The 27425-nt window shown below is 41.2% G+C and overlaps 2 protein-coding genes across 9 annotated transcripts in view; one reads left to right on the top strand and one right to left on the bottom strand.

Annotated features, from left to right (window-relative positions):
* LOC110986346 (calcium/calmodulin-dependent protein kinase kinase 1-like) overlaps nucleotides 1-16078 on the bottom strand; it is a 57832-nt gene extending 41754 nt beyond the window's left edge. For both annotated transcript variants that reach the window (XM_022248135.2, XM_087141596.1), the window contains exon 1: nucleotides 15640-16078. The gene's annotated coding sequence lies outside the window, so the exon portion shown is untranslated. The remainder of the gene's footprint in view (nucleotides 1-15639) is intronic.
* LOC110986349 (glycosyltransferase 1 domain-containing protein 1-like) lies at nucleotides 67-26192 on the top strand. Of its 7 annotated transcripts, none has more exons than XR_015426537.1 (12): nucleotides 16153-16330; nucleotides 17376-17498; nucleotides 18273-18421; nucleotides 18702-18807; nucleotides 20426-20477; nucleotides 20752-20788; nucleotides 21418-21564; nucleotides 22098-22191; nucleotides 22733-22853; nucleotides 22990-23159; nucleotides 23477-23591; nucleotides 24221-24358. XR_015426537.1 is itself a non-coding variant. In XM_022248148.2 (11 exons), the coding sequence occupies exons 2-11, from the start codon at nucleotides 17431-17433 to the stop codon at nucleotides 24404-24406; spliced, it is 1059 nt and encodes a 352-aa protein (XP_022103840.2). In that variant the 5' UTR covers nucleotides 67-83; nucleotides 17376-17430; the 3' UTR covers nucleotides 24407-26192. The 7 variants fall into 7 exon arrangements, 5 of the variants coding, with proteins under 5 accessions (XP_022103840.2, XP_086997724.1, XP_022103839.2 ...); XR_015426536.1 differs by having other exon boundaries at nucleotides 16154-16330; nucleotides 23477-23575; XM_022248148.2 differs by lacking the exons at nucleotides 16153-16330; nucleotides 22990-23159 and adding an exon at nucleotides 67-83 and having other exon boundaries at nucleotides 23477-23575; nucleotides 24221-26192.
* Nucleotides 26193-27425: the final 1233 nt, after the last annotated feature.

Genomic DNA, 27425 nt, shown 5'->3' with positions numbered 1-27425 from the left:
AAATCCAGATTACAGATCACAGGAAATAATAAGAAGTCCCATTCATTTCAATTGATTGGGAAGAGTGTATTGCGCAATGACAGGTGAGAATGACAAATGATTTTTTTTCACACAGGCACACAGAAGTTCATGCTTCTGAATGATTCAAGCCTGGATGACATGTACATATGAGACATTACTATGTACATATACTTCTACAGTACACATTAATCTTATGCCTCAAGCAGTGAGACCATTGCCCTAAAGCCACATTTTAGTTTATCACATGTATCTGGCCTGCATTTGTCCTATACAGACCTAACTTTTTCTTTTTAAGGCAAACGTCTGTACTCTATTGTTTATTTTCAGAACCACACATACCGTACTCATAGAAGAGATACTGGTATGGTACGACTGCAAACCTATTTACCGTAACTTGCCACGTTCATTATGAAAACATCAGAATCTCATTTGCATTTTTTTTTACTGCATTTACACGTAGTTCAATGGTTTGGTAGCGCGATGCTGCATTCTCTGTGCTGATTTTTAAGGATTCCTTTTCACGTTTGACAGTAAAAATACTCACTGCACTTACATGTAAACAGACAAAAATAACAAACCTGGCTGATACGAATTCAGGGGTCAAAATTAACTCCCATCTCTTGGTAACCAGCAGGGCCAGTGGAAACTGCACTGCAGCTGGCACTCATGAAAATTGGATGGCCCAGATTGAGTTCATGTAACATTAACCCTAACACTCCTCAATCCTTCACCTGTTGGAGGATTGAGGAGTGTTGGGGTTAAAGAAACGATCAAGCCCACCACACATGCCCATTTGCATCAGTTGAACTTCTCTACCAAAACAGCTGATTGGCCAGCCCGGCTGGATTTACATTTGTAAATGCACTTTTGAGGCCCCCAAAAACTAAGTCTGCTTCTGATACGTGAGCAATCCTAATTTTTCTTTACGACCGTAAAATTGATATCGGTAAGTTAGAAAAACACATATAAAAATTTTAAAAAAAAGGAAAAAAACAAAAACAAAACACCTCAACAATTTTTCACACCTATAAGCTTGTATTTTTTGTTTGCCTGCTTACATTCGCAACATTTGGAAAGAAAGTTCCATTTTTTCCACAAGTTCCCTTCCCATTTTGCTACTGCGCTGGTGAAAACAGGCACGTGATATTGCTCGATGCATAGAAGCAAGATGAAGCAAAGGTGAAGAAAAACCGATAGAGTAGTGAATAATGGACCTTCAACTGACATGTTGGAGGATGATTCATGCTTTTATTCACAATTTCAACTGATCAGATGTTCGAAAACTGCACATTTATCAAACTAATGTGACTACATGTAAAATACCCTGAATAAACATTTACAGATATTGTACAACATGGATGATTACATGTCAACAGTAATGGTAAAATGATAGATTTGCTGTAACTGCAGGCACCTCTGCAAGAGCCAGTGACCTTATTAATATGCATGTACATGTACATGTAATACATCATACACGTAGCTGTATTAGGCAATATGCTCACAGGATGAATCATCCAAAATTAAAGGCAGTACTGTAGTATACGGTACCTCTGTATGTTGCAATACCTTGTCTTGTTTACATCAGTCCACATCTCAAACTGCATTAATGTGTGTACACGGTTTCCAAGATACTATTGATCGGAAATCCTTTTCCGGTCGTTGCTTCATCTTTACTGCACTGTGGCCAAATATTTGAAACGTACATGTACATGTATTAACCCCCCCAGAATGCATTTTCCCTTTTGACAAATATAGAGATTCTGGGGTACAGTAGATTTTAAGTTGATTAAATGCAATATGGTAAAGCGGACAGGTGTGGTCAGCTGGAACAAACCAAATTTAGAATAATTCTCAGAAACACCTGGTATTCTGATGCTTTTAAGCCAAAAAGGAAATTTCAGTCTTTAAGAGTGAACTAATCTACATTATTGTGAATTTGGAGAAAAATTTTGAAAATTTCAAAGACTGGAAACATTGCTTTTGCCAAAGAAAATAGAGGGGGCTCAGACTTGTACCAGTAATTTGCCGGTATACGCTCCCACACGTGGTTGATTTTCAATCTGAAATATTACTTTTAATAACATTTGTCAGATTTTGTTAAATGTCCATGTTTCACACAGCATAAGAAGTAATGCCCATGAAAACCTGGAATGCACTTGACATCCTGAGGTCATGGTCCTCTTTACATATGTGCATGCCTTTCCTTATTAGTCTGTCCCCACCAAAAAAAAGAAGGTTCCTCTTTCGCCAAATCCTTCAAGTAGCACCAGACTACTGTTTTCATAAGATCCTCCTATGGCTCTTGGCCGGGCAATGCTGGAAAGGGGACGGCATTCTTACTTTAAACTGCTCGGGTCCCCACCCGGAGTCCTCGGTCTCGTGTGACCTGCATGCAAGCCACCACTCAGGCAACCACAGCCAACACAACAGCACTATTGCCTAATCCCACACAGCATTGCTCAGACAACCAATTTCGTTTTCAAAGGCTCCCAACTCAGGGACTTGTTCAGGATACAGCCACTTTCACATAATGTACAATGTATGTACATGTATATCTGTGAGTGTGAAACTTGCAAAACTCCTCCCATCCCCACATACCCACTTGTTCAAAACACAAAAGTGCATCATCAGCACGTTTGGAGGCGTATGCAAACAAACCTTTTTGAGGTTGAGGCAAGAACAAGATTTGAGCTGCAAAAAGGCAAAGTTGAAAAAACATTTCAGCTCCAGTGAAGTACAACGCTAATGTTCCTAACATCAAATTTTCCAAACAAAACCTATTGCAAATAACACAACAGACTGAAGCCACTTTCTCTAGCATTCTACACAAATGAACGGATTTCAACCGTCAAATCCTCTCTTTAATCAGCACTGATGCCGCTGTGCATTTTTTTTCAAATTTGGAACTTGGACTCTTGCATGTGAAATGCGCCCAAAACTGGCCACATTTCTGTTTGTGACATCTCACTCTGATTTTAGGCATGATTCCAAATCTCACAACTTAATGCAAACACCGACTGAATTCTGAGCAGGCACTACCAACGTGTTGACAGCGAGAGAGTCCCCGTTTGCCCCGCTCGCCACAAATCCACTTAAGCCATTTTGTGTCCTACCCATGGGCACTGGCACGACCGGGGATAATCCACCGAGCAGTGCACAGGGCAGTCCTTTTTTTTTCACATACACGTACTTTATGCCGTTTGATAAATTCACTACACGCACTGATACTTATTACACTGAAATTTTGCATCCCTTTTGAATGGTGACATGCGGAGGGGGGATCTACATGTCCACTGTTTGCCAAAATACTGTACTCCCCGAGGTACTAGAAAGCTTTAGGTACACTATACCGTACATTGTAAATGGAGGGAAACAGACTCAAATAGGCCCGAAGTGGACTTGAAACAATTTGCTTCCCCCACTTTCTCTGTTTAGCTCATCGTTCGTTGTTCTCCATTAGAAATTTACTCATAATGTTTTATAATGTCGCTCCTTCTTTGTGTGGACGACTATTATGGAATGCTTGACATGGTACCAGTACGGTGAGATGCTACGAGCATGTGTAGGGGAACAGGTGGCAGATCACGTCCTCAAAGGTGCAGTCGGGGGTTTAAATACCGGTACAACCGGATAGGCAGTCTTATGAGAGTCAATCTGCATATGATCCAATGTGACTTGTACATGTAAGGTGGTACCCGGTAGGTTACTCATCCGAATGAGGTCACAAGTGTGAATAAAAACCACTGACATTCAGACTGGTTATGAATTTGTGGTGTCATTCTGTACCGGCAGCTCTGTGGTTTTAGCCATCTGTGTGCAATATTTTAACAGACTTACGTCATGTTTCTGGAAAAAGCCATAAACAGTGTTGAAGCACCACTTGTACATATATTGCCACCTCTTTTGAGGAGAGGGAAGCTTTTTAGGAAATGATCATTGATGTACGTGAACATGTACATGTTCTTAACAAAATAAAACCTACCATTCACGGACCAATAATAAACATGATAACATGACAGGTACTGTTACATGTATACATGTAAATTACTTGATCCTAGCCCAGACAACCATTAAGCATGGCTGGATAATATGCCTACTGCAGGGTAAGAGTACATGTAATGAACAGTTTACTCACAGTTACCGGTACATGTACAGTACGTACAAGTACGGTGTACAAAATGCTACATATGCAAGAGACGAACAGCAAGAACCCACAGAGCTTACAGTTAATCCAACCTGATCAATGAGCATGTAACACATCAATCTATGACAGGTGTTGAGCACTGCCTGTACACGGTAAATATGCATTACAGTGTTTTATAACACTGGTGAAAAAACTCATTTAAAAACAAAACGGTGGATCCAGAACCACTTTTTCAAAGTGGGGGAAGGGTAAAAAAATTGGAGGGGAGGGGCAATATGTGGGAGTTTCTTTATGAGACCTTTTCTGGCCATTCTGAGGAGTGAAAGTTAATTTTGGGGCTACTGTATTTACATGCTTTTGGAATGAAAGGAAATTATGAAAAAGTCTCCCAAACTAACCTTTCTGTTTATTTTTTTCAAAACTAAAATACCGCTCTTTTTTTGGGGGGGGACATGGTCCCCATGGAAGCGCATTGTTATGTTGTTAGAACAATGAAGGACAGGAGAACTCTGGCCAAAAAGAGGCAAGAATTCACACAAACAGGAAGGTATGAATGAACAATACAAACAGCAGTTCAAATTGGAAATCATATCAGGATTCATAGTAAAAAAATTTCTTTGTTAAAAGCTTTGTTTAGATTTAAAGCCAAGGAACTATTCAGTCTCATTATGATTAGAGGATAGGTTTCATTTTAGCATTTATAAAAGCTGTAATTTGTCATAAAAATACTGGTATAAAATGAAATGAATACTCCCACATTATACTTGAACTTTAACAAATGTGCACTGAATCCAGCTTTAAACTGCAACATTCCCAAATTGCAAATTTGATTTCTTGATGTCTAATAAAACTTCACAGTCAGCAAGCATGCCCCCTATGTCACTGCAGCAGTGTCCCTTTAGAAGTCTGGATCATGCACGCCGCAGGGGCTGAGGAGAAGAGAAGCCAACACTACACAACAACATGATTTCCAGCTAAAAATAGACGATCAGGGAAGAAAAAAAAGAGAAAGTTGTGAATAGGCCCATGACGCAGCGTGGGTTTTGAAGGATTCTTTGATCTTGGTGGGGGTTTGCCGGTAATTGGTTCCAGTAGCAGATCAAGTTTAATGTCAGAGCAAACACTGCGTGTCCGCTTCAAATACAGGCTACTTTTCTTAATAGAATGCACCTCCATCCTAAACAAAGGTAGACGGAAGAAAAGATTATTTTTATTTCAAAAGTAATCATACAAAGTACTGTGAAATATACGATCTCATTGCATATTGTCAGAAATCTTGAATGCGGTGAATGCAGGAAACTACACTGAACAATACTAGTACACTGCATGTACTTGTAGACGATACATGTACATGTACATGTATGTGAACCGGAGCACGTACCGCGTATACATGAATAAACAAGTAACACATCTGTTTGCTGTGCTGCTTAGTAAGCAACTCAGTTCTGACGCCAGATCTGACACCTGGCCTGTCGGCACAAGTTTTATGGAATTAGTCATTTAAATGTACAGTGCAGCTTGACTGGTACTTATTTGACATGGGGTTCCAATGCCAAATTTGAATAGAAAATGCGATGGGGTTCACATCCTCCTAGCACTTGGATTTTAGCAAATTTGGAAGGAAAGCCACATTTGAATAAGGCCGGAGATAACGCATGCATAGATGGGTGACGCATAAAGACGTTAGCTAACGGTTTCCATAGGCCCACATACTATGACATGTATTACCATTGTATTTACCGGGTAGCCATAGCCGAGTGATTTGGACACAACCCAGCTAGGTCCCTGGGAATATTTCCCAGGGAGGGGGGGTTAGGGTTAATTAATATTTAAGGAACAGTGAGATAAGGAGCCGACCTCCGACTGATGCAAAACAGGTTATTGTAAGCTTCCACATGACTCACGGTCAAATGAAATAATTTGCCCCGGGCAAGGGTATACATGTGTTCCTCGAAGAAAACAGAGTCGGCAATAGTTGGTGCTGCTTTGCAAATTCGTGCATTCGTTTTTCCCCAGCTGAAACATTACTTTAGTTTCCTTGAGGAATACGGGCGATTTAGTGCACCTCCAAGAGTTTGCAATACACAGTGCGCGAAATCTGTCGACCCTTTCCAAACGCGCATTGGATCGACAAATTTCGCGCATTGTGATTGGCTAACGCGTTGCAAACTCTTGGAGGTGCACTATTGTGAAACGCCCGTATTGTACCTATTTCAAGTTTGTGTTTTGACTTATCATTAAACATACTTTTGTTGTCCTTACAGTTGGCTGCTGCTGAAATACTACACCCCTAGCCCAACCTGAATCCCAACCCATTGTTTGAGTCATACATGTACTGAAAATAATTCATCCTGCAGGAGTGGACGAGTAACAATAACAGACACCTGTAATAATTGATTCACCTTGTTCCGGTATGTGTACAATACAATAACATCAAACACAATGTGAATGTACGTACCGGTATATTGAAGATGAACTGAAACCTGTGTGAAAGCATGGTGAAGGAATAGAAAAGTGTAGTTTTTAATCCTGCATGGTATGGCCAAACCAAATGCAACACAATATGGGAATAGCCTGCACTGTATCCTACCAGTACTCGTGTCCACGACACAAAATACCGGTTTGTACAAAGACTGACCATATAGAAGAGCTGGTACCCTTCAATTGCTCATGCTACATGTACCTGTGCAATCCAATGTGCACATACTGCATACATTTATACATGTACGTGTATCACAGCTGGCATATTCTGTGTACACACTTTACAAATATGGCAAGGATGTTGGTATGACCATGAGCCTACTGCAAGCCGTTGCAGGCTGTAAAAATCTGGAGGGACATTAGCTCTGAAAGCTACCAGTATGCAGATAATCCATTTGTTCACTGTTTCCCAAAATGTAACTGAAACTTGCAGGTATATGTATATATGTACATGTACATGTTAGTACACAACCGTGACAGTGGCAGAGGAGAAAAAAAGTCTGGCCGTATGGCCCAGTGATTGAGACGGTGCTCCAATTCCAAATGGGTGGCTTTTTTCCGGTGACATCATCTCTGATTCAAACAATATTCTCAAACTATCTCAACAGTTTAATGAAAATTTTTTAATCAAATGTACTTTGAACCCTTGGTTAAAATAATACATGGTTCCATAGTTCAGGATTAAATATCAAGCCCCGATGATGTAAAATTGTTTCGCTTTATCTAGGAAACTGATAAATGACGAAAGCTGCAGGTTGAACTTCGTGCCTCTCTGAAATTGTTAACAGGGTCATGCATTTGTGCGTCTCTGAAAATGGCCTACATGCTAGGGACAAGTCAATTCGAATAATTCACTCTTAGAATATTCGACCTTCAATTCGATTGAATATCTGAATATTTGGTCGTACCGACCGGCAGATTGTTGATGAACAAACCATATTTACAAAATCAGTTGCAATAATGCACACAATTATACATTATAATCACTATAATAGCTTCTCACCTCTAGGACCATCTCCAGCCACAATTTAGTAAGATCTAACAGATGAACACTACTTCTTGCCCTATTGAAAATTTCTATTCCTTTTAAATTTATTAATAAACAGTACTTTTTGAATTTGAATCTGCTTGGAACATGCCTCCATGATGAAACTTTTCTCAATTTAAAACAAAAGAAAATTCTCCCTTCCTTTTCACGAATTTCGCATGCAAATATTCAAATTCGAAAAATACTATTCAAATATTCCATAACCGATCGAATATTCGGATATTCGACACAGCCCTACTATATGTCAGTCCCATCAGTGACCAATCCCAAACTCTGTCATGAAATGGTCCAGCTGAAGGGTCAATGGCAGCCCGTTAGTGACTTATTCTTGGAAAGAAAACAGCAAATCAAAACAAAAACCCAGGAACTGTTTGTTACCGAGGACGTGATCAACTGCACCAGATTGCTGGGCTGATTGTATCATGATGAGTAACGCAGGTCGGTGCTCCACACGCACCACTTAAAGACCTCTGGCCCTCTGGCCTACATGTGTACATGAGCTGTATCACGTACCCCACTTCCTCCCCTCTCAGTATCCAGGTCAGTGCATGGCCAACTTGTCAACTTGTAAATCTGGTTAAACTTATAAACACCACTCCACCAGCCAGGGGCCTGGTGTTTGTTTTTTGATATTTTGTCCCTTCTCCTAAATATTATGAATAGCGGGTTTGGAAGCATCACTCTCATACAGTGCTCATTTATGTATAATGTACATCAGGTTTTGTTTATGCAGGAAACTACAATCCTGGGCAAAATGGTTAAACAGCTTTGAGTGTGTTTATACATGTTTGGGGAGGGACCATGGAAAAACTGAGGTGAGTTCATCCCTCAGGGCTTTGAACTTTGGCGGAATTCTGCAACATCAAGATTTCAGTTTTGACTGTATCAAAATTGAAGAGTGTGGGTAAGGGAAGGAATATTTCCATGCAGCTGCAGGGATTACCGGTAAGTGCCTTAAATGAGGTTCACATACATTCTGAAATTAATTCAAATTTTGTCCACTTTCCCCATCTCAATCACCAATCAAAAAACCTTGGGGTGGGGGTGGGGGTCGGTGGATGAAGAAGGGAACCCTTGATAAACACAAGTAAATGTTTTATCACCGTAATGAAAAAAGCAAGTCTGGTCCGAGCCAATTTGGCTCATCAGGCCGGTGTTTATCTCCAGTTTCCTTGCCATGAAACAACTGAGAATATTTCTATTCCCCCCGGATGGGATGCCAGTCCATCACACGTTGCTTCCCCAGGTAACGCTGGTACCCATTTATAGCTTGCCAAGGGCCACAACATACTGCCAGCAGCTGGATTCGAACCTCCAACCCTATGACTGGAAGCCACACACCCTTAACCACTTGGCCACATGCTCCCCTACTGTAATGAAAGTTAACAGTAAATTCCGTTTCCGATTGTTTTGTAACTGCTGGGTATACATGTAGTAGCTCAACAGATCAGAAAGCATGAAAGATCAATCCTCCTTTAATTTTCTCGGCTTATCAAAGAGAAAAAAGTCAGTTAGTGTCCATATTCCCTGTAGGATTTAATTACATACATTTTGTAAATGTAAATGCACATGTGCCGTACATATGAATGTGGTTTGCTGGACAAACACTCGTGCCCAGCTGGCAGAGGCACATTATGCATCAGTTCAATATTTGAAGAGCTTTGCACGTGTGAGGTACATGTACATGTACGTGCAAGGAAGAAGTCACATCTGCTGCCTGGTAATGGACAAACAGGCCAGGCGCACCGATTCTGTTCTCCATTGCATTCAATTGGAAGATCTGTGAATCCCTCCATATGTGAAACGTGCACGGTCAATAAAATTTTATTCGCCGACTCCGGAGAATGCGCTGATACACAACGCTCTGCCAGTCAAGGGGAAAGAGACTGGCTATGTGTCGGTTGCCCGGTCTTTGTTCATGTTTTTTCTCCAATACAAAAAAAATGAGGTTAATGGGTGATTAGAGATTTCGCTTTGCCATGGAAGGTCTGCGAGTTAATCATTGTTGTTCCCGTCGTGGTGTTGATCTGTGGAGCACGAGTGAATGGTTGCTTGCACATACACAAATTGAAGGATGCAAATTTGATAGCTCAACCTGTACACAACAATTGACTAGTTGACACATGTATACATGTACACTTGTAGCTCCACCCTTGAACAGAGAGGCACAGGTTGATACTACAATGCCGCTGCCACCATTATGGAGACACAGTTGTTCATGGAAGTGATAGCAGAACTTTGCAAACTTCATACCATACTAGGCATGCCAACCAGTGTGCTCAGGGGACACGCCTCTGACGAGGATAAAGACCCGTACATGTACTTGTAAGTCACCAAGCTCTGCAGGGCAAAAAACATACCAGTTGGTACATGTACAGTGTGCATTACATTACTGTATGCATGTTAATGAATGGGGCAACACGGTAGGGGTTCGAATCCCACTCAATCAAGCCTGTGAAGTTTTTATTTACAGGATCTCCTCAATCTCTGCACATACTAACTGGTACATGTACAGTCTGTGCACATCCTACATGGTACCACATACAATGTACCAGTACATGTTTGTCAGAATAATCAAATCTTAAATCTCCCACCTTCAAGTTAAACTTACCGTACTGGTTCCTGTGCACACACACAGGCCAAGCAGTTGTGACGTTACCACTAGGAGTGAGGCTGGGAGTTCAAATCTGACTGGAGCAAGTTTTTTTGTGGGTGTTTGCAGGCTCTTAATTAAATCTCTTTCCTTATCCTGAAAACTGCATCACTTCTGAAGGAATATGGATGCACACGTACCCCAAGGGTGGATCCTGAACCAAGTTTGGAAAGAGGGACAAACTTGTTTCTTTTTTGGGGGGGAGGGAGGAAAATGTAAGAACTTTTTAATGTAACTTTGAATGACCTCTCTGAAGGTTGGGATGACGATGGGGTACTTAATGCTCTAGAAGGTAGAAGTAGAAGAAAACAGACCCCTAAAAATCTCTTCTCTCTCATTTTTGACAAAACAATTTTTTGGCCCATGTTCCCCGTCTTCCCCTCTCCCAGATGCGCCCCTGTGTACCCCTGTACAATATAGAACATGACTGATCGAAGCACAACTCAGCCTCAACAAATAAGTAAATGTACAATTCACTTCCGAGCTTTCAAGTAACTTCATGAAGACCTGTTTCTGTAAATATATTTAATGAATATAAACACCAATAGATTACAAACTGCCTTGTTTTTTTCTCCACCACTCTCTATTCTCACTTATGTACATGTACAAATTTTCAATGCATCAATGCTCCTGTTTGGACACTGCATGTGCACACTGTAAGCATGTGGAGCGAATGTCGTTCTACTGAAGAAAATGCAATCAGTACACCACTGTGACTGGTTTTTCTGTCGAGCAAAACATGCTGATTGCATCCAAGTTCTGCGCAGCTTTGTTCCTGATTAATGATTAATCTTTGATCTTTGGGAGGAAAACCATTTTTCTTTGTACTGGTACATGTACATGTACCTCTCTACAATACAAGGCCTTGCAGTACATGTACGTACACCTGTACACGTGTGTATCTGGGGGTCAATTCTTGACAATAGATACCGACCAGTACAAAAATAGGTTTTTAAATACTGTGTACATGTACATAAAAACGGCAGTTCTAAATAGTTTTTTTTACTAAATTTTGTCAATTACCGACTTTTTTGTTTCAGTTCATGAGTGTTGATAATTCACAAAGAATGTAAAATGATCTCAGGAAATCCAATAAATGTGTAAGAATGTGATGTGATCTGCAAAAACCCTTCACATGGCGAACTTTGTCATTTGGGTGCATATAAACTTCAGCTTAACACATGCGTTTTCAGATATTGATTCTTGGATGTCAACAACATGAATCTAGGTGTCTCGAATCACAAATTAAACAGTTTCGAAAACAAAACAGTGTCCAGATCCATTTGAAGTTGATACAGTATGCACCAATTTGACAAAGCCAACAATGTGAAGGGTTTTGGCAGATTACATTGACAAATAGAAACATGACTAACGCACCGTATCTGTACAGTATCTGTACCCGTTTTATGCGTATCGTACGTGTATAACAATAGTATGTGTGAACTGCTCGCACAATACCCGGAAGATTTTCTCAATTTCTCCTCAGACGCTGATTGCTTTCAAGTGTCGATCACAAAGCAACAACAATCCACAGAAATCCAATAATGTTTAGTTTACCATCAAATTAATCATGACAGTGTGCGATATGCACATTTACACATGAAGGCCGTACCTGTGCACACTGTACCGTGCCAGTAGCATTTTATGGAAAATGCTGTTTACAAGTTTACAGTATTAAACTGTACCAATTCCGTGCACTCGGAGTGCAGTCGGGAGCACCTTACTGGAGTGTTTTGAAGAGCAGTTGCCCAGAGACCCAGTGGTGTAGAGGGCAGGCGTGAAATTTGTTCGGAGCAGGGCAGTCTGACTTGAAGGGGGCCGAGGGTTTCTAGGAGGCAGTACATTATTATTAAAGGGGAGGGGTGTAGATTGGTAGAATACCATGAGATGGAAATTTCAAAGGCAAAACCAGGACAATAGAAACAGTCAGGTTGATGACGATGGGTTTAATGCATGGGACCAAACAACTCTTGCCACATGCACATGTACTTGAAAGGACGGGGTTGTTAGATTCATCACCTTGGAAATTATCATTAAACTGGGCTTTACTTTATTTTTTTGATTCTTGGACAATGGAAGGCTCTGAGATGCCTCTAACTGTCTGAGCAAAGCCAGGCAATACGTACTGTACATATATACACTGTAGACTGTAGATCTGCAAGTAAAGTGTTCATGGATCAGTATGCATTGTATGATTATTAGTTGGCTTCATTCCAATTAAAACAAAAGAAAAACCAAATCAGCAATGCAACAATATCGATGTGCCTGGCGTGGGGGGGGGGTGGACAACATTTAGTCAAAGAAATCTTTCTAACTTTTTTTTTCTTTCAAATAACTGAACAATGTGATAAACAAACAGCATGAGTCTTCATCGGACACACCTTCCACTTTGCACAATACATGTGTATAGTTTGCTGGCTTCAAACATGTCAAAAGGCACAAAGGGGCCTTTCAATGGGGTACATGAACATGTACAGTGTACATGCACACCTCAAATGATGGACCACATGAGCAATTGGGTAGTGCTGAGTCAATTTGAATAATTCACTACGTGTATTAGAATATTCGACCTTCAATTCGATCGAATATCTGAATATTCGGTCGTACTGACCGGCAGACTGTTGATGAACAAACCGTATCAGTTGCAATAACGCACAAAATAATATATTATCACCACTAACATCTTCTCATGTCTAGGAGTACATGTATCTCCAGCCACAATTTACATGTACATGTAGAATGATTTAAGAGACAAACAATACTTCTTGTCCTGCTGACAATTTCTATTTCTTTTAAATTTTTTAATGAATAATTTACTTTTTGATTCGCTCTAAGATTTCTGTCACTCGTCATTTGAATCTGTTTGAAATACATGTATGCCTCCATTGTGCAAGTTTTCTCATTTAAAACAGAAGAAAATTCTTCCTTCCTATTTGCATTCCAATTTTCAAATATTGGAAAATAATATTCGAATATTCGATTATTGATCGCATATTCGGATATTCCGCACAGACCTACAATTGGGGCAACAGCATAAATGTACTTTGCACATGCAGGTGTTCATGAAACTCCAGTCTGATCCATTTTGAACTATTTCATAAAATGGAAATGTTAACATTATAACGTGTTTACAATGTACATTGTGTGCATACAGATTCCCTGACATGCCTTTTCTTGAACACCTTTTCTACTGCTTTTCATATGTAGGTAATGATGCACAGTACCCTGTGCAATGTTCATACTGGTGTATATCTACTGCATTGCATAGGCCAAATCCTCAAGGCACGTTTAAGTACTGGACCAGAAAAAGAGCACTCATGTTGTGGCCAACCCTGGAAAGCCAGTGACCTGTGGGAGACATTACCAGTATTTTCCTATCTGGGTCAAGCAGAAGTAACAAAGGACCCAGACTGCAGGGGGGGAGGAGCAAGTCAGTCACTGTACAGGGTGTCCCTGACCCCGGGGTAAGGTCAGAGTCATCCATTGTGTCTCCCTGCGGCTGCGGTTTTTGGCGGGAAACCAGTCAGTGAACTGGCTCTTCCTGGTAAAAGGTGATAGGAAAGTAAGTCGATATTATGACAGAACTGGATTGGGCAATAAAAAACAAAGATACTGGTACACAATGTGTCCGTGGGGTCACTGTGCTGGCTGATAGCCTGCTTCTGATTTTGTTTTGTTCTGTACAAACAGCAAACCTAAACTGTAAATATGCAAGCTAAAAGATGAAAAATATAGATTTTTATCCGTCAAGGCATGCAACAGTAATGCAACTTTTAAGCAAAACAATGACTTAGTGTTTCAAACATGATTCTTTCAAACAGAAGAAAACTGGACAAAAATATTAGCCAAATGAGTTTGTTCTACTGGCAATGTTCAACATGGTACATGTACATTAAGTCCAGAACTCTGGCGCTGGAAGATGATGTTGCATTCTTTCCAACAGGTACAAGATTTAATGAAGCAGCCATGTGCTGTGCTGGCACGCTTGCACAAGTTTGGACTTAAAACCATCTGAAATCTGAACAAGACCAAGGCTTGAAACATCTTTTGAATGCACTTTACAGGGGGCCTACAGTTAATTCAATGTTTTGGACGATTCTGCGAACAAAGAGTAAAGGCCAGGAGGGTAAGATAGCCTACAGGTAGACGAGGGAGATACCATACAGTACTGGTACATGTAGGTGAGATGAAGGTGGGGAAGGTATACATGCTGTGTGCCAATAGATCCCTTCATTCAATCACTTGTAATTCTGTGTAACACTGCCTTCCAATATGTATTTTACTGCACTTTTAACAAAGGTTAAAATTGTAACACACTAGTAATGTGCAATATTAAGCACGTGGTTTACTAGACTGTGAGTTGGTTTTGCTGTTGGACCAGAATGGCAACTGAATTCTCATGCACAGTACAGTGAGTGCTCTGGGGGACTTAGAAATGTCACCACAACAAATCTTAGTCTGGCTCCATTCTTACTTTGTCATTGTGAATAATTTTGTATCCATGACGTGCACAAGATAAAATTCAATTCAGTTCATTTATTCCTTCAATACCATGAGAATTCAAGTCATAAATTCAGACCTCTTAGTGCAAAGTCAGGTTTTATTTCCTTTAAAAAATCCACCAGAATCACAAATAGAAAAATGACTTATCCAGCAACTTAATATTACTGGTAGGATTAAATTTAAAACAGTAAAAGGATAATTTTACAACTTTTGGGGGATACCAAAAGAAAAATAAACTACAGGTCCAAGTGGCCTGGCTGAGGACAGCACAGGTACAGCATTGTTACATCCTAACTATGGCCATGGCCCCAACTATTAATGGGCCAGTCCCAATGGCTGCCCAAGGCCATAGTTGGGGCGTAACATTATCAATTGGATGCTGGCATGTTAATCAAATATACAGTGTGACTGGATGGCAGCAAAATTTTCACCTAACAAAATTAAACAACACTTTCTTGCACTCTCTTGGCATGCTTGAAGTCAGTTCAACCCCAGTTTTAATTTGTGTGCTTTTCTCAGTGCACTTCGAGGGCTCAACCTGAATGCAATCAACGCAAACCAATATAATTTCATACCCCCAAAAATGTCAGATTATATTTTATATACAGGACGGTTAAAAAAACATAAGTTAACCAGATAATGTTACGCCTAGCCATGATAACATAGTACAGTAGCCTACATCATGCATTTGACATACATACACTAATCATCCCAGGCCTAGGGCCCCAACACGATCCTTGGCCTACACAATGAGTAGGCCTACGGCCTACTTATAAAAATATTGCTTACCTTGACATGCTTGAGTTTCAATGGGTTTGAGATTTAAACAGCAATTTCCAACTGGTCCAGGCGCAATTTTAACTGTAAAGCAGCAGAATTTCAATGGAAACTGTAGTCTTGTCACGCCACGTGCCCCGAACGGGTTCACACACACCGCTTCTAACCGAGGATCGTCCCTGGAATTGATTCTCGACTAGATTAGCACTGCAGCACTCAGTCCGACAGTCTCGGTCCACGACGAAGCAAAGCGAATTGATGTTATTAATCGTTATTGAAGACCACAGACAAAACTCGCGGTGGCCCAGGGATATTAGGGGTGAAGTATTCTTACTGACAGCTACCACTAATTGCTGAGTAGGACATGACGAAAACCAAATTATTGGATTTTCAGTGCAGAGGTTACGTTTATCAGTTTTTTATTTAGAGAAAAACAAATCCATAATGTAGATCGCCTGCATGAGCAGCAAATGGCGCCCTCTGGTGCTTTAACAAAATAATTTCGAAACCCCTTGAGGGCGCTCTCACCACAGTGAGTGAAATGTAAACACGGACGTGCTAAGCCGGCGGCCAGAATCGTTGCACGGCAGAAGTCCCCCTGAAATTAAGTGTGGTTGGATGAAGTACTCATCATCACGTATAAAGCGCTCACAAGGGACAAGTCTCGTGGATTATTCGACTACAGCTTGAATGATTTGCTCAGGTGCGTTCGGCCGGCCGGCTGACTTGAAGTTCAGAGGCGGGGTCGGATGTGAAGTGTTTGCCATGTTATGGTTGACATGGTTGAGTTTACCCCAAAACAAAATGTTATGTTTTGTTTTTCAGTTCAATGTAAAATGTACATGTATGTGTGGGGAGCGATCAGTCAGTCACTACGATCACAAGAGGGCATGGCGCTATCAGTTGATTTTGTTTGAAATCTTCGACTTTACTTCCCTTTTTGGTCAATTTCATCATGTTCACAACCATGGATTGGAAACAAAAGGGGATTGGCTGATCGTGGATTTATAGACAAATCGTGCATTGCAGCATTCAGATTGACTGATCATGCATAGATCAAGTGATCTTGCAGATCGACTGATCGCTCCCGACATTAGAAGGGTTGAATTCAGTTTGAGTTTTTTTTTTGGAATTCCCTCTCAGATCATCAGTGATCACTGTTTTTTTACTATTATGGCTATTTCCAACCTGTCTCCCCCCTCCCGCTGTCCCAGCTTGTCCCCTCCCCCCCCTGCCATTACTAACTACTGAGTCCCTTTCCTTATTTTCCACTAAAATTATAAGGTTGCCCTTATATTGGTGTTTTAGGACACTTGAAAATTGCGATGGTCTAATGTGGAATTCTTGCCTAGTTGGGACTTAATCAGCTTTTTGCGAGTTAGATTTGAATAGAATCAGGTTACACTGAGTTATCTGATTGCACATAAGCATAACAATTTGAATTCCCAGACTAAAGACACTGTTGCCTTGTAATTCTGGCAAGCTTTTGTACAGCGATCACCATCTCTGGAATGGACTGGTTGCTCTATGCCCTCTTATCCACTGAAAACAGATGTACTGGTGCAAGGCATCTCTCATGTAACTAAGCAAAAGCTTGCCTCGAATCACCAGGTATAGTAACAGTGTTAACATGACCTTAAAGAGCTCAGTGTACCAGATTTTATTCAAATTTAATTCGTAAAAGGCTTATTGTCAGATTGTTTAAAAGTTTAATTTGATGGAATGTGTATTTTTCACCCTGCAAAAAGGTAGCTATGAAGGCATATTGAGCGTCAGTGACATGAGTGAATTCCCAGCCTGTCTATGAAAGTATTGTTGCTGTCAGCCCTAAAGACATGCACAGGAAACTGCTGCACTGCTCAGCGAATAAGGTAAAGTCTACCCTGCGTGGAAAAAGGACAGAAACATGCACCGGTGTAAAGGATTGTGGAATGTATACAGAAATCTTCTGCATCAAATCAGCCAGCTGTCCGATATAACGTTTGCTCTGACGTCAGACCTTCAGACGTTACAGCTGTTGTGAGTCTGAAACTTTGCAGACATTTTACATTGCCCAGGCAATGCTCTGTCAATGAGAAATGTGCAGATACAAGTGTTGTTGTTGAGTCGATCTCAAGTCCCTCCTCCAGTCTAGTCATGAGTCCTTTCCGAAGAACCTTCACAAGTAACAGGAAGAGCAATGACAAAGGAATGCTTTTTGTCACCGTTCATTGGAAAATTGTGTTATGGCTTGCTACTAGGTAGCTTTTCAAGATGTACTCTTGGGTTTGGGAAATGTCAGGGTTTTTGCCCTTGCCCGATGTATATATTTTATAAACACGGCATACTCAGTGCTTGTCTGAAAGCTTGTGAAAAAATTCACAAGCTTACTCAGGTGGGACTCGAACCCACGACCTCCTGCTTACTAGTGGAGATGTCTTAACCACTTGACCAATGAGCTTACCGAGATGGCTTTTCATAGACTTGCAGGGACTTATTATGATTATTATTTATGCGACCATCTCAATTCCTTACAAACACGCAGGACATTACACACACAAAACAGTAAATGGACTTGACTGCAACACAGGTGAGGAAACTTTAGCGCAGGTTTGTGCACAGCATAGGTAGGCGATAATGATAACATAGATGCTGTCTATTTCCAGCGATTATCTTCAAGAAGCTGGTCATGACAGCCTGCTAGCAGACAATGATGCCTTTAGCAGCTCCTCAGAATTCAATCAGCATATTGCCAAGATGGGAGCAGACTGTGTGCTAGCCATTCATGCCTACCGCAGTGGCAGGCTACTGCTAGGTAAGGCATCAGATCTCGTTAATAGGGGTCCTTGCATTAATAGACCTATCCACGAGCATTGAATGAGAAAAAAATGGCCACTTGATCTAATAAGAGTATACTTGAACGAGTTCTTAATCAGTGACCGTTGAATGTTCTTCTTCCCACAAAGTCTACCTTATGGTTGAGGGGGCTGGAAACCACACCCTCTCACTTTGCTGTCCCTTTTTGGGTGTAAGCCACATCCCGAAGGGCACTTATCTCACAATTCATTGAGGTTGTGTTTGTTTTTTTTTTCCAGAATGCCCTGTGCCATACTCCATCGTGTTTGGTGGCACCGATGTCAATGAGCATCACAGGAACCATGACAGATTGGTCACCATGACAGCAGCTGTCGCAAAAGCAAGGTAACCTAAAACTCAAGCGTGAAGTTGGCCATTCAAGTCATGTGAACAGTTTTAAGGTATCCAAAATTTCCTCTTTGACTCCGTCTTCGTTACATGAAAACCAAGTGCAGACCTGTAAAATATTCAAACTAAAAGCGCACACCTTCATCTTTGGTCTACAGCATACAATGAATGTTGTACCTGTAATTATTCTTTATATAATTAAGTGAAAACTTGATGGTGGGGGGGGAATCTGGCAAAGCCAGAGACAGAGACATTGTTTAGATTCAAGAACCCCATTATCCGAGCTGTGTCAATAGAAGCATCATCTTATTGGCTGTTTGACGGGATGGTAGATGGCACTGTTTGGGCTGCTGCTGAGCAGTCAGTAGAAGCATCATCTTATTGGCTGTTTGACGGGATGGTAGACGGCAGCGGGTGGGCTGCTGCTTAGCAGTCAGTAGAAGTGTCATCTTAATGGCTGTTTGACGGGATGGTAGACAGCAGTGTGTGGGCTGCTGCTGAGCAGTCAGTAGAAGTGTCATCTTAATGGCTGTTTGACGGGATGGTAGACAGCAGTGTGTGGGCTGCTGCTTAGCAGTCAGTAGAAGCATCATCTTATTGGTTGTTTGATGGGATGGTAGACGGCAGTGTGTGGGCTGCTGCTTAGCAGTCAGTAGAAGCATCATCTTAATGGCAGTTTGACGGGATGGTAGACGGCAGTGTGTGGGCTGCTGCTGAGCAGTCAGTAGGAGCATCATCTTATTGGCTGTTTGACAGGATGGTAGACGGCAGTGTGTGGGCTGCTGCTGAGCAGTCAGTAGGAGCATCATCTTATTGGCAGTTTGACGAGATGGTAGACGGCAGTGTGTGGGCTGCTGCTGAGCAGTCAGTAGAAGCATCATCTTATTGGCTGTTTAACGGGATGGTAGACGGCAGTGTGTGGGCTGCTGCTTAGCAGTCAGTAGAAGCATCATCTTATTGGCAGTTTGACGAGATGGTAGACGGCAGTGTGTGGGCTGCTGCTGAGCAGTCAGTAGAAGCATCATCTTATTGGCAGTTTGGCGGGATGGTAGACGGCAGTGTGTGGGCTGCTGCTTAGCAGTCAGTAGAGGCATCATCTTATTGGCTGTTTAACGTGATGGTAGACGGCACTGTGTGGGCTGCTGCTGAGCACTAACGGAAAGCACTGCCATTACACTGTTGGAATGAAATAAACAAGCCAGGCATGCAAATAACATTGCTTGAGACTAAAAGTCCTATCAAAGGAAAGCATTTATTAGGTGCATAGCATGCAGCACTATTGTCTTTCATAGACACTGACATATTATTATCCCTGCACACTGGGCTCACAACATTTAAACATCTCAACTCCTTGCGGAGTATTCTAGCCCGATTATGCCATATCAGGTGCAAACGCCTGAACATAACCATATCTGTCCTCACAGGTAGCCATTTACTCCTGGATGGAGAGGGGCACATAGGGGTAATGCCCAAGGTCACAACATACTGCCACCAGCTGGGTTCGAACCCCCCAACCATAAGATTGGAAGTTACAAACCCTAACCACTAGGCCACATGTCTGAGCTTCATCTCCAATTTTCTTCTTCATTGCTTCACTTGCTTGTTTTCTTGGCAGATTTCTAGTGAGTTTCAATAAGCCCATGCGTGATCAGGCCCTTGCATTATGGGTAAGTCGAAAGAGTTAATATCTTGAAGGAAAGAGTAGCCATATGCAGAAATAAACAGAAATATTAGTTTTTCCTTATTTTTGAGGATAGGGGTTTCTCAACCAAAGTTGCTCTATCATGCAATTATTATTGAGCAGACTTACATGTATGTTCAGTAATGGATCATTTACTCTTGGCCAAATCATGTGCTGCAATAGTCCCTGATTACAAATTGTGGTCAAAAATATCTATGGAAGTATTCTTGTACCTTTCATTCAATTTTTTATGTTTTCAGCCCGATGTCGATAGTAAACTGCATATCCAGCCACAAGGTAAGATCTGTACATCAGCACTGCAGACTGTGCCAAAAAACCACTTGCTAAAGGCTGGTTCCTATGTCAGACAGAGGTTAAAGAAAGTGAGCCATTTTGTTGTCATGGAACATTCACAGTGAAGTGTGAAGGTTAAATTGGACTTGACTTTTGTGAATTTGCAGCACAAATATCTGATCTGATGTCACAACTTTGCGTTCAGGCTTGCTTTCCCGTCAAGCATGAACCTTTGGTTGGAATGTCGTAGAGTTTAATTTTGCCCTTATCAAAGTAATGCTTATGTGGATGACTTTGGGATCCAGGTTCACTGAAATACAGGAACAGAGGGAGTCACGTCTCTGCGTGTTCCATTGTATTCCTATATATTAATGGACCTAGCCGGACCTGCCCTTGATTGTATTCTCAGTGCTCAGTGCTCTCTCATCGTTGTGAGGTAAAGCTGATTCGGTGTGGATTTGAACCCACTACCCCCTGCTTCCTTGTGCAGGTTTCTTACCGCTTGATCTCTGACTTACGCAGATGAGCTTGCAGACTTTATTTGCACAAACATGTCTGGGCCTAAAAAACGTATGAATTTTTCATTCTTTCCATTCTCTTCAAGTTTTTCTCACCTCATCTTGCAATCACAGGAATTGTAACCTCTCCCTCCAGCCGTTTTGATTTTCACCAACACCTTCAAGCAACTTGTGGTATTCCTAAAGACAGCAGTGTGTTCCTCCTGGTGGCTGGTTTGAGACTGGTCAAGGATCCGTTGTATCTAGTCCACAAATTTTCAGGTACTTCACCAGACATTTTGCTGTTTCTTGGTTTCACCGGTGCCTAGTTTCACTGTTCTGATTACCTCAAGTAAAGAATTATTACTTATTAAGCAGAAATGTATGGTGCTAACAGAGTTTGCCTAATTCGAGGGTTTGCAAGAAAATTTTGGCTTATTCGCACGTCACAGTAACTAAAGATTGTGTGCTTACAGTGTTTGTACAAATGTTGTGTGCTAGTCTGGCTAGAATGGTAGTCATACATACGGGCTTGTATGGTTAGTGATACAGTGAAAGTTAGCAGGAGGTCTTGGGCAGAATTTGGTGTCAGCTTTGCTTGTGGTGACTGGTTCTCATATGTAACCCTGTTCATGTGTCTGCTTTGAAAACCGGATTTTTTCCAAGCAATCATAGGTTATCCCCCTCAAAATTTCATATGTTGTGTACTGCTTGTGGTTGCCTCTCACCTGATCAGTCTGCATTTAAATTTGACAGTGATATGTTTGCTATGCAAGGGGCCTCAATCTAACTTCATCTATCTCTATTCCATTCAGAATGGCACTTGAAGCATGGAGATGTATACTTGGTGATAGTGGGCCCCAGTCTGGACCAACAATTCACAGAAAAGGTCAAAACAACTGTTAAAAGGTAGGTGTTGGGGATTCCTTAGTAACCGGTAGATGCTTGGGGCATATATCTCCTTCCCTTATCCCATGGATTTTTAAAGTGTGTTAACACTGCTCTCTTCATTTTGGGAAAAGATTTGCATGGTTACTATACCGACCCTGCCGTTGTTTTCATATTTGCCCATGCATAAAAGCCCCACGTAGTAATGCATTTTCAGATGGAACTTATGCTCGGGTACTCTGTGCCATGGGCCTGTGAGCCAGTATGGTCACATTGTGTGTTTGCACCAAAGGGCAAGAGCCCTGGCTGCATTGAGTCAATTAGAGCAACCACCAGTCATTGCATTGTACATGTACTGGGATATGTTTTATGGCAACTTCCCCTCCCCTCAACTTGCCCTGCCCCGCCTCATTGGAGGGACCGATTTTGGACCACGGCAGACTACTCCTCAAACCACAGTAATGCTCCAAAGTCCTGATTATGACAGATGAATGATCATTAAATTGACTGACAACAAAAAGGAGAAAACCTGGGCCATCCTTGGTTGTTGTATGTCTTGTAGGCTTCCAGGGGTCGAGATCCTAGACCCTCTATCACAAGGGGACTGTCACAAAGCTATGCAGGACAGCACAGCATTGGTGAACTCGTCACTGAGTGAGGGCATGTCGACAGCTATCTTGGAGGTAATCAAGGGGAGACCCTCTTACAGATGATTCACCTTTGCTATTTTGGTTATGATTTTTCGTAACTATTTAGTTTCAGGTCACACTGCTAAAAAAGGTTTTGTTGCCTGTAGTGAACACATCTATTCTATTTTAGAAAGTCTCCCCGTGCAGTGCACTGCATCCTTCCAACACTGCCACACATCCACCTGTTATGAAGTCAAGCCCAATATGGGTTTCGGGAGCTACACCAGTGTCTATTCTCAGCATGTGCCTAAGATTTTGCAACTGGTCCCAGCTCAAGATACAACATGATGCAGCTTTAATGTTGGTATTGACTTTGATGAGGCTTACAGCTAGCCAATAACTTACCTTGAATTGTAAAACCTCCATCAAATGCCAGAAGCAACATTGTCACAGATTGAAGAGCGGAGGTAGATTTATGATTCTGGCAAGTCGTGGCTTATCTTGTCTCTTTTAAGCAGTCTTTGCTCAGCAACATCACCTTTTCATCCGATTATCGAGTTTGCTTGCTTGTTCGCTGAGTGCAATTAACCCCAATTTCCCCAAATCAGGCCAGTCATATTTCTGTCGCTCCATTGCATAATGCGCAATAACCTTTTCCTCAAGGATGTTTTTTGCAGGCCATGGATCTATGTGTGCCAGTCGTAGCACGTAACATACCTGGTAACCGGACCCTCATCACACATGGACAGACTGGACTGCTCTACGAAACCCCACAGGTTAAAAAAGACATTTGTGAGTCCAGAGGGAAAAGAAATGATTCTGCTATCTGTTGAGATTTTTCTGTGAAAGAATCCCAGAAAGTCAAGTGAATGTACTAGACTTTTTGGCGCAAGCTCACCACGGTTGGTTGTATTGATCATTGCCAATAGCTGATTGCATTGTGATGTTTATCAGGAAGCTAGGGACTCCCAGATGACATTGTGGTTAACTAGAGGCTCCACTCTGTTATAAGACGCTGAGCTGGAAACATGCATTCATGGGCTTTCGGGGGGGGAATTGAAAAATAAAAAAGGAAAGAAAAATAATGCAAACGAAATGAAAAAAAGAGTGATTTTAGGGGATAAAAATACACCAGATTGCTTGAAAAAGCCTCAAAATTGATCCCCTCCCACTGTCAATGATTTATTGTTTCTTTGCTAATGATTGCTTTGCTCCCCCCCCAAAAAAAAATTGGCGATGCCAACACATGCATTCTTGTGTCTGGCTGTGTGCTGTAGCATTCCAGTGGTATATCAGACGCCATGCTTAAGACAGCTTATTTAGAATAGATTGAGACTTTGCATGGAAACAACACAATAGCCACAACCCTGCCACTTGTGGCCCTCAACCCAACTTGCCCTTGAATTGTCTCCATTTGTCAGGAATTCATCAGATTGGCTGAGAATCTACTGGCATCACCGGACCAGCGAGCTGCAATCACTAGGCAGGCCAAGGAATTTGTGGACGCCCACCATTCACCTCAAGACGAGAGATGCACCTATGTCAGCCTTGTCAAAGGGATGGTGTCAGACCAATGGTCTGCTGCTGGTCAGGACAGATCCACATGAGGTCCACAGATCCACCAGAACTACTCACCGAGACCACCCCAGGCCAGCATTTTTTGATGTGTTGGAATACTGATGCGCTGGCTCTGAGTGAAACAGTTTTAGAAAACTGTATCAGTTTATTGTACTATCTGACTCGTTTTCACAATGTGGAACCTATGCAAAGTTTCTCAATCAGAGACTCTCTCAAGGCAGTGTTTAACATAAATCCCCCTCACCTTTAGAAAATTGTAAATCTGGTAGAAATGGAGTCACAGTGAGTCACACAAAAGAGAGTTGACTGCATGGGGCTTCTCTGATTTTCCACAGGGAAGTGGCCGTGATGTTGAAAAATCCACTAAAAATAACAACCAAAGAAATTTCAGGCAGAGTGATTTTGGGCATGTTTCCTGGAATATGTAACATTTTGCAGTGAGCAGATGGACAAGGAAAGAAGTGGGTACAGTGGTTTGCTTCCTCTACCCACCCACTCACTCTGTCTGTCCTTCTGTTTCCAAACCACCTGTGCTACATTTCTGTAGTCTTTATTGAATTTTGCTCAGAACTGTTTTGTGGAATAATCCTTGATTACTAGTGGATTCATATAGGGGCAAAACTTGTCTTTTTTTTCAAAATGTTAAAAATTCTTATTTTTATAGCTTTTTTTTTGGGGGGGGGGAATATTATAATATTCAAGTTTCCTCTTTTCTCCGCTGCAGCTGTTATTTCATGAGTGTGAGAATTAAGCTTTTTAGCTGATTCCAGTATTTTTTGTTCAGATGTCGACCCTGAATTTCAGCTTTTTGGTGCACCTGGTCTGTACAAAAGTATGGGAACTTTTTACATTTCAGCTTTTTGCTAGCAGTTTTCAGCTTTAATTGAAAGTGGCCACTCAAAGCCCCGTATTTGATAACAGTTTGGACAAATTGTTACACCTATGAGCAAATGTACAGTAGGCCCTGTTCATCTATTTGGCTTTCACCTTCATTTCAGACACCCCCCTTTCTGACATGGATGGGTTCATCAGTGTGTATCCTTCTAAATACAGTGCTGTGCAGAAACCCAGCTGACCATTCTTTGGTCTAAAACATGGAAAGTAATGTTGGCCAGGCTTCTTCCTCAATCCCACAAAATCCTGCAAAATCTTTTTGATTTTGAAGGATCTGAAGGTATTGACTTAATTGACCAGTGAAATGGCTCCTTTTTGGCAATTTTAACACGAGCTAAAAAAACCCCAAACATTTAAGTAATCCAGCTTGCACAATATTAATTATGTGACTTATTTCAAGTGGAAAACAAATCTAACAAATTCTTTCAAGTCATTCTACATTATCTGAACATCTTGCAATGCGATTTCTAATTTTCTTTTAAATTTTTTAAGCTAGCAGCTTCACATTCAGACAGACAAAGTTTCTGACACCAGTGGCAATATTTAATTACATTCTTGCATTCACTATGTGTACGAGTTGCAGTGTAGATTTCTTGGACTTTTTCAGAGTAATGCTATGGCATGTTGACATCAAACTTTTGCAGAATGACTCATTTGCAAATTTTATCAACTTACTGATAAATAATTAATCTTTGTGAACTTCTAGACTTCTACTTAAAGTGCCTTGAGCTACCTACCACGCTGTTGTGGACTGGGAGTTTTATCTATTTAAAATCTGGCAAATTTGTGTTTTTATGTTGTTCAATTATTTGATCTGAACTCTTACCAAAAGGCTTAAATCCTTTGATTTCAATCATGAGTCAGATTTGCACATGACAATGGCAGTATTATGAATCTCTAATAAATCACGGTCATAACTCACATGCGTGTTCTGTACAATTTATTACTTGTCCAGTGATATCAAAATGACAAGGACCGTAAATCTTGATAGACATGGAAATTGTCAAATTTTAGAAAGAAATAACATGCAGAAAATCAAGAAAACCAAACTTCCCTTACAATTACATGACCACAGCATCCAGGCTGATTAAAGAAAACTCTATTTACAAAATGTAAAATTCCAATTAATTAAAAACATAAGGAAATATGTCTCAGTGCGCTATCATTGGCTTGGAAAACATACATGCAATATTGCTTGAGATATTGCAGGCTCATTAGAAAAATAGCTAATTTTTCCAAAAATGCAATTAGAAGATAAAAAACTCAATTCTCCTATCAGCGTTATGCATAATTGTTATTCCATGTTGTCCACTTTAAGCAAGAATTGTTTATGTCGTTACTTCAGACAAATTTAAGTACATGTTGTACTTTTAGTAAAAATGAAATGGGTAAAACTTTATTCTTACAAGCTTTATTTTGACAGGTGTTTGAACTGATGTTGAGAACACTAAAATAGCATCTTCTTCCAGTGGAAGAAGCACACCGCGTTGCGATAAAAGAAAATTGCCCTGAAGAAAAAGCACCATACTGTCGCAAGCCTTGTCCACAAATAAAGTTGTGTTATCCATCTTTTGAAAATGATTTTTGATACTTTTGGGAAACCTACGGGAATGCTGTCACGTGCCGCTTGCTGCTTTGACAATTAAGCACATATTAAGGCGTTAGTTTAATTTGACAGCATTGAGACAGACCTATTATACGAGACTTAGTGCTTGATACACGGTACTACAATGATTCGTAACGGTGCTTTGTTAATTGCGAGTTACAGTTTCCATAAAATAGACCCGTTTTTGTGTAATGCATGGTCCTCTGTATCTATGAACGGGACCAAGGGGTGAACTCCGTATACGACATTTCGACAGGACCAGCTCGAACCCAGCAAAAGTAGAGCTTGGTGGCAAGCGCGGTTGGGGGAGGGGGGCTAGGGGCTCCCCCCCCAAAAAAATTGTCTAGCCCCCCGAAAATGCAAAAATTAAAAAAATATATTAAAGGGTGGAAAAGGTTGGATTTGCAGTGGAGAAAGAGAAAAGGTGTCGTCACGTGCGAAGGGTCTAGCCCCCCCATGGCTGTAGAACTTCGCCAGCTCAGTGGATAAATTAAATTTGTAATAAACCGGCGCTAATTCACAATTTAAAATGGCTGTCTGTGCTCACT

Source organism: Acanthaster planci, linkage group LG09 (assembly GCF_054643075.1).
Source record: "Acanthaster planci isolate LZ-2023a linkage group LG09, COTS_SCS, whole genome shotgun sequence".
In the NCBI taxonomy this organism is placed as follows: Eukaryota; Metazoa; Echinodermata; class Asteroidea; order Valvatida; family Acanthasteridae; genus Acanthaster; species Acanthaster planci.
Note: the sequence above shows the minus strand (reverse complement) of the source record. Positions and strands in the feature narration are given on the sequence as shown.

Bases quoted from the DNA above. Each gene is read 5' to 3' on its own strand.
- LOC110986349 (XM_022248148.2), top strand. From the start codon at position 17,431: ATGAAAGTATTGTTGCTGTCAGCCCTAAAGACATGCACAGGAAACTGC. The intron at 18,422-18,701 runs GTAAGGCATCAG...TTTTTTTTCCAG, and splicing joins CAGTGGCAGGCTACTGCTAG to AATGCCCTGTGCCATACTCC. The intron at 21,565-22,097 runs GTACTTCACCAG...TATTCCATTCAG, and splicing joins TCTAGTCCACAAATTTTCAG to AATGGCACTTGAAGCATGGA.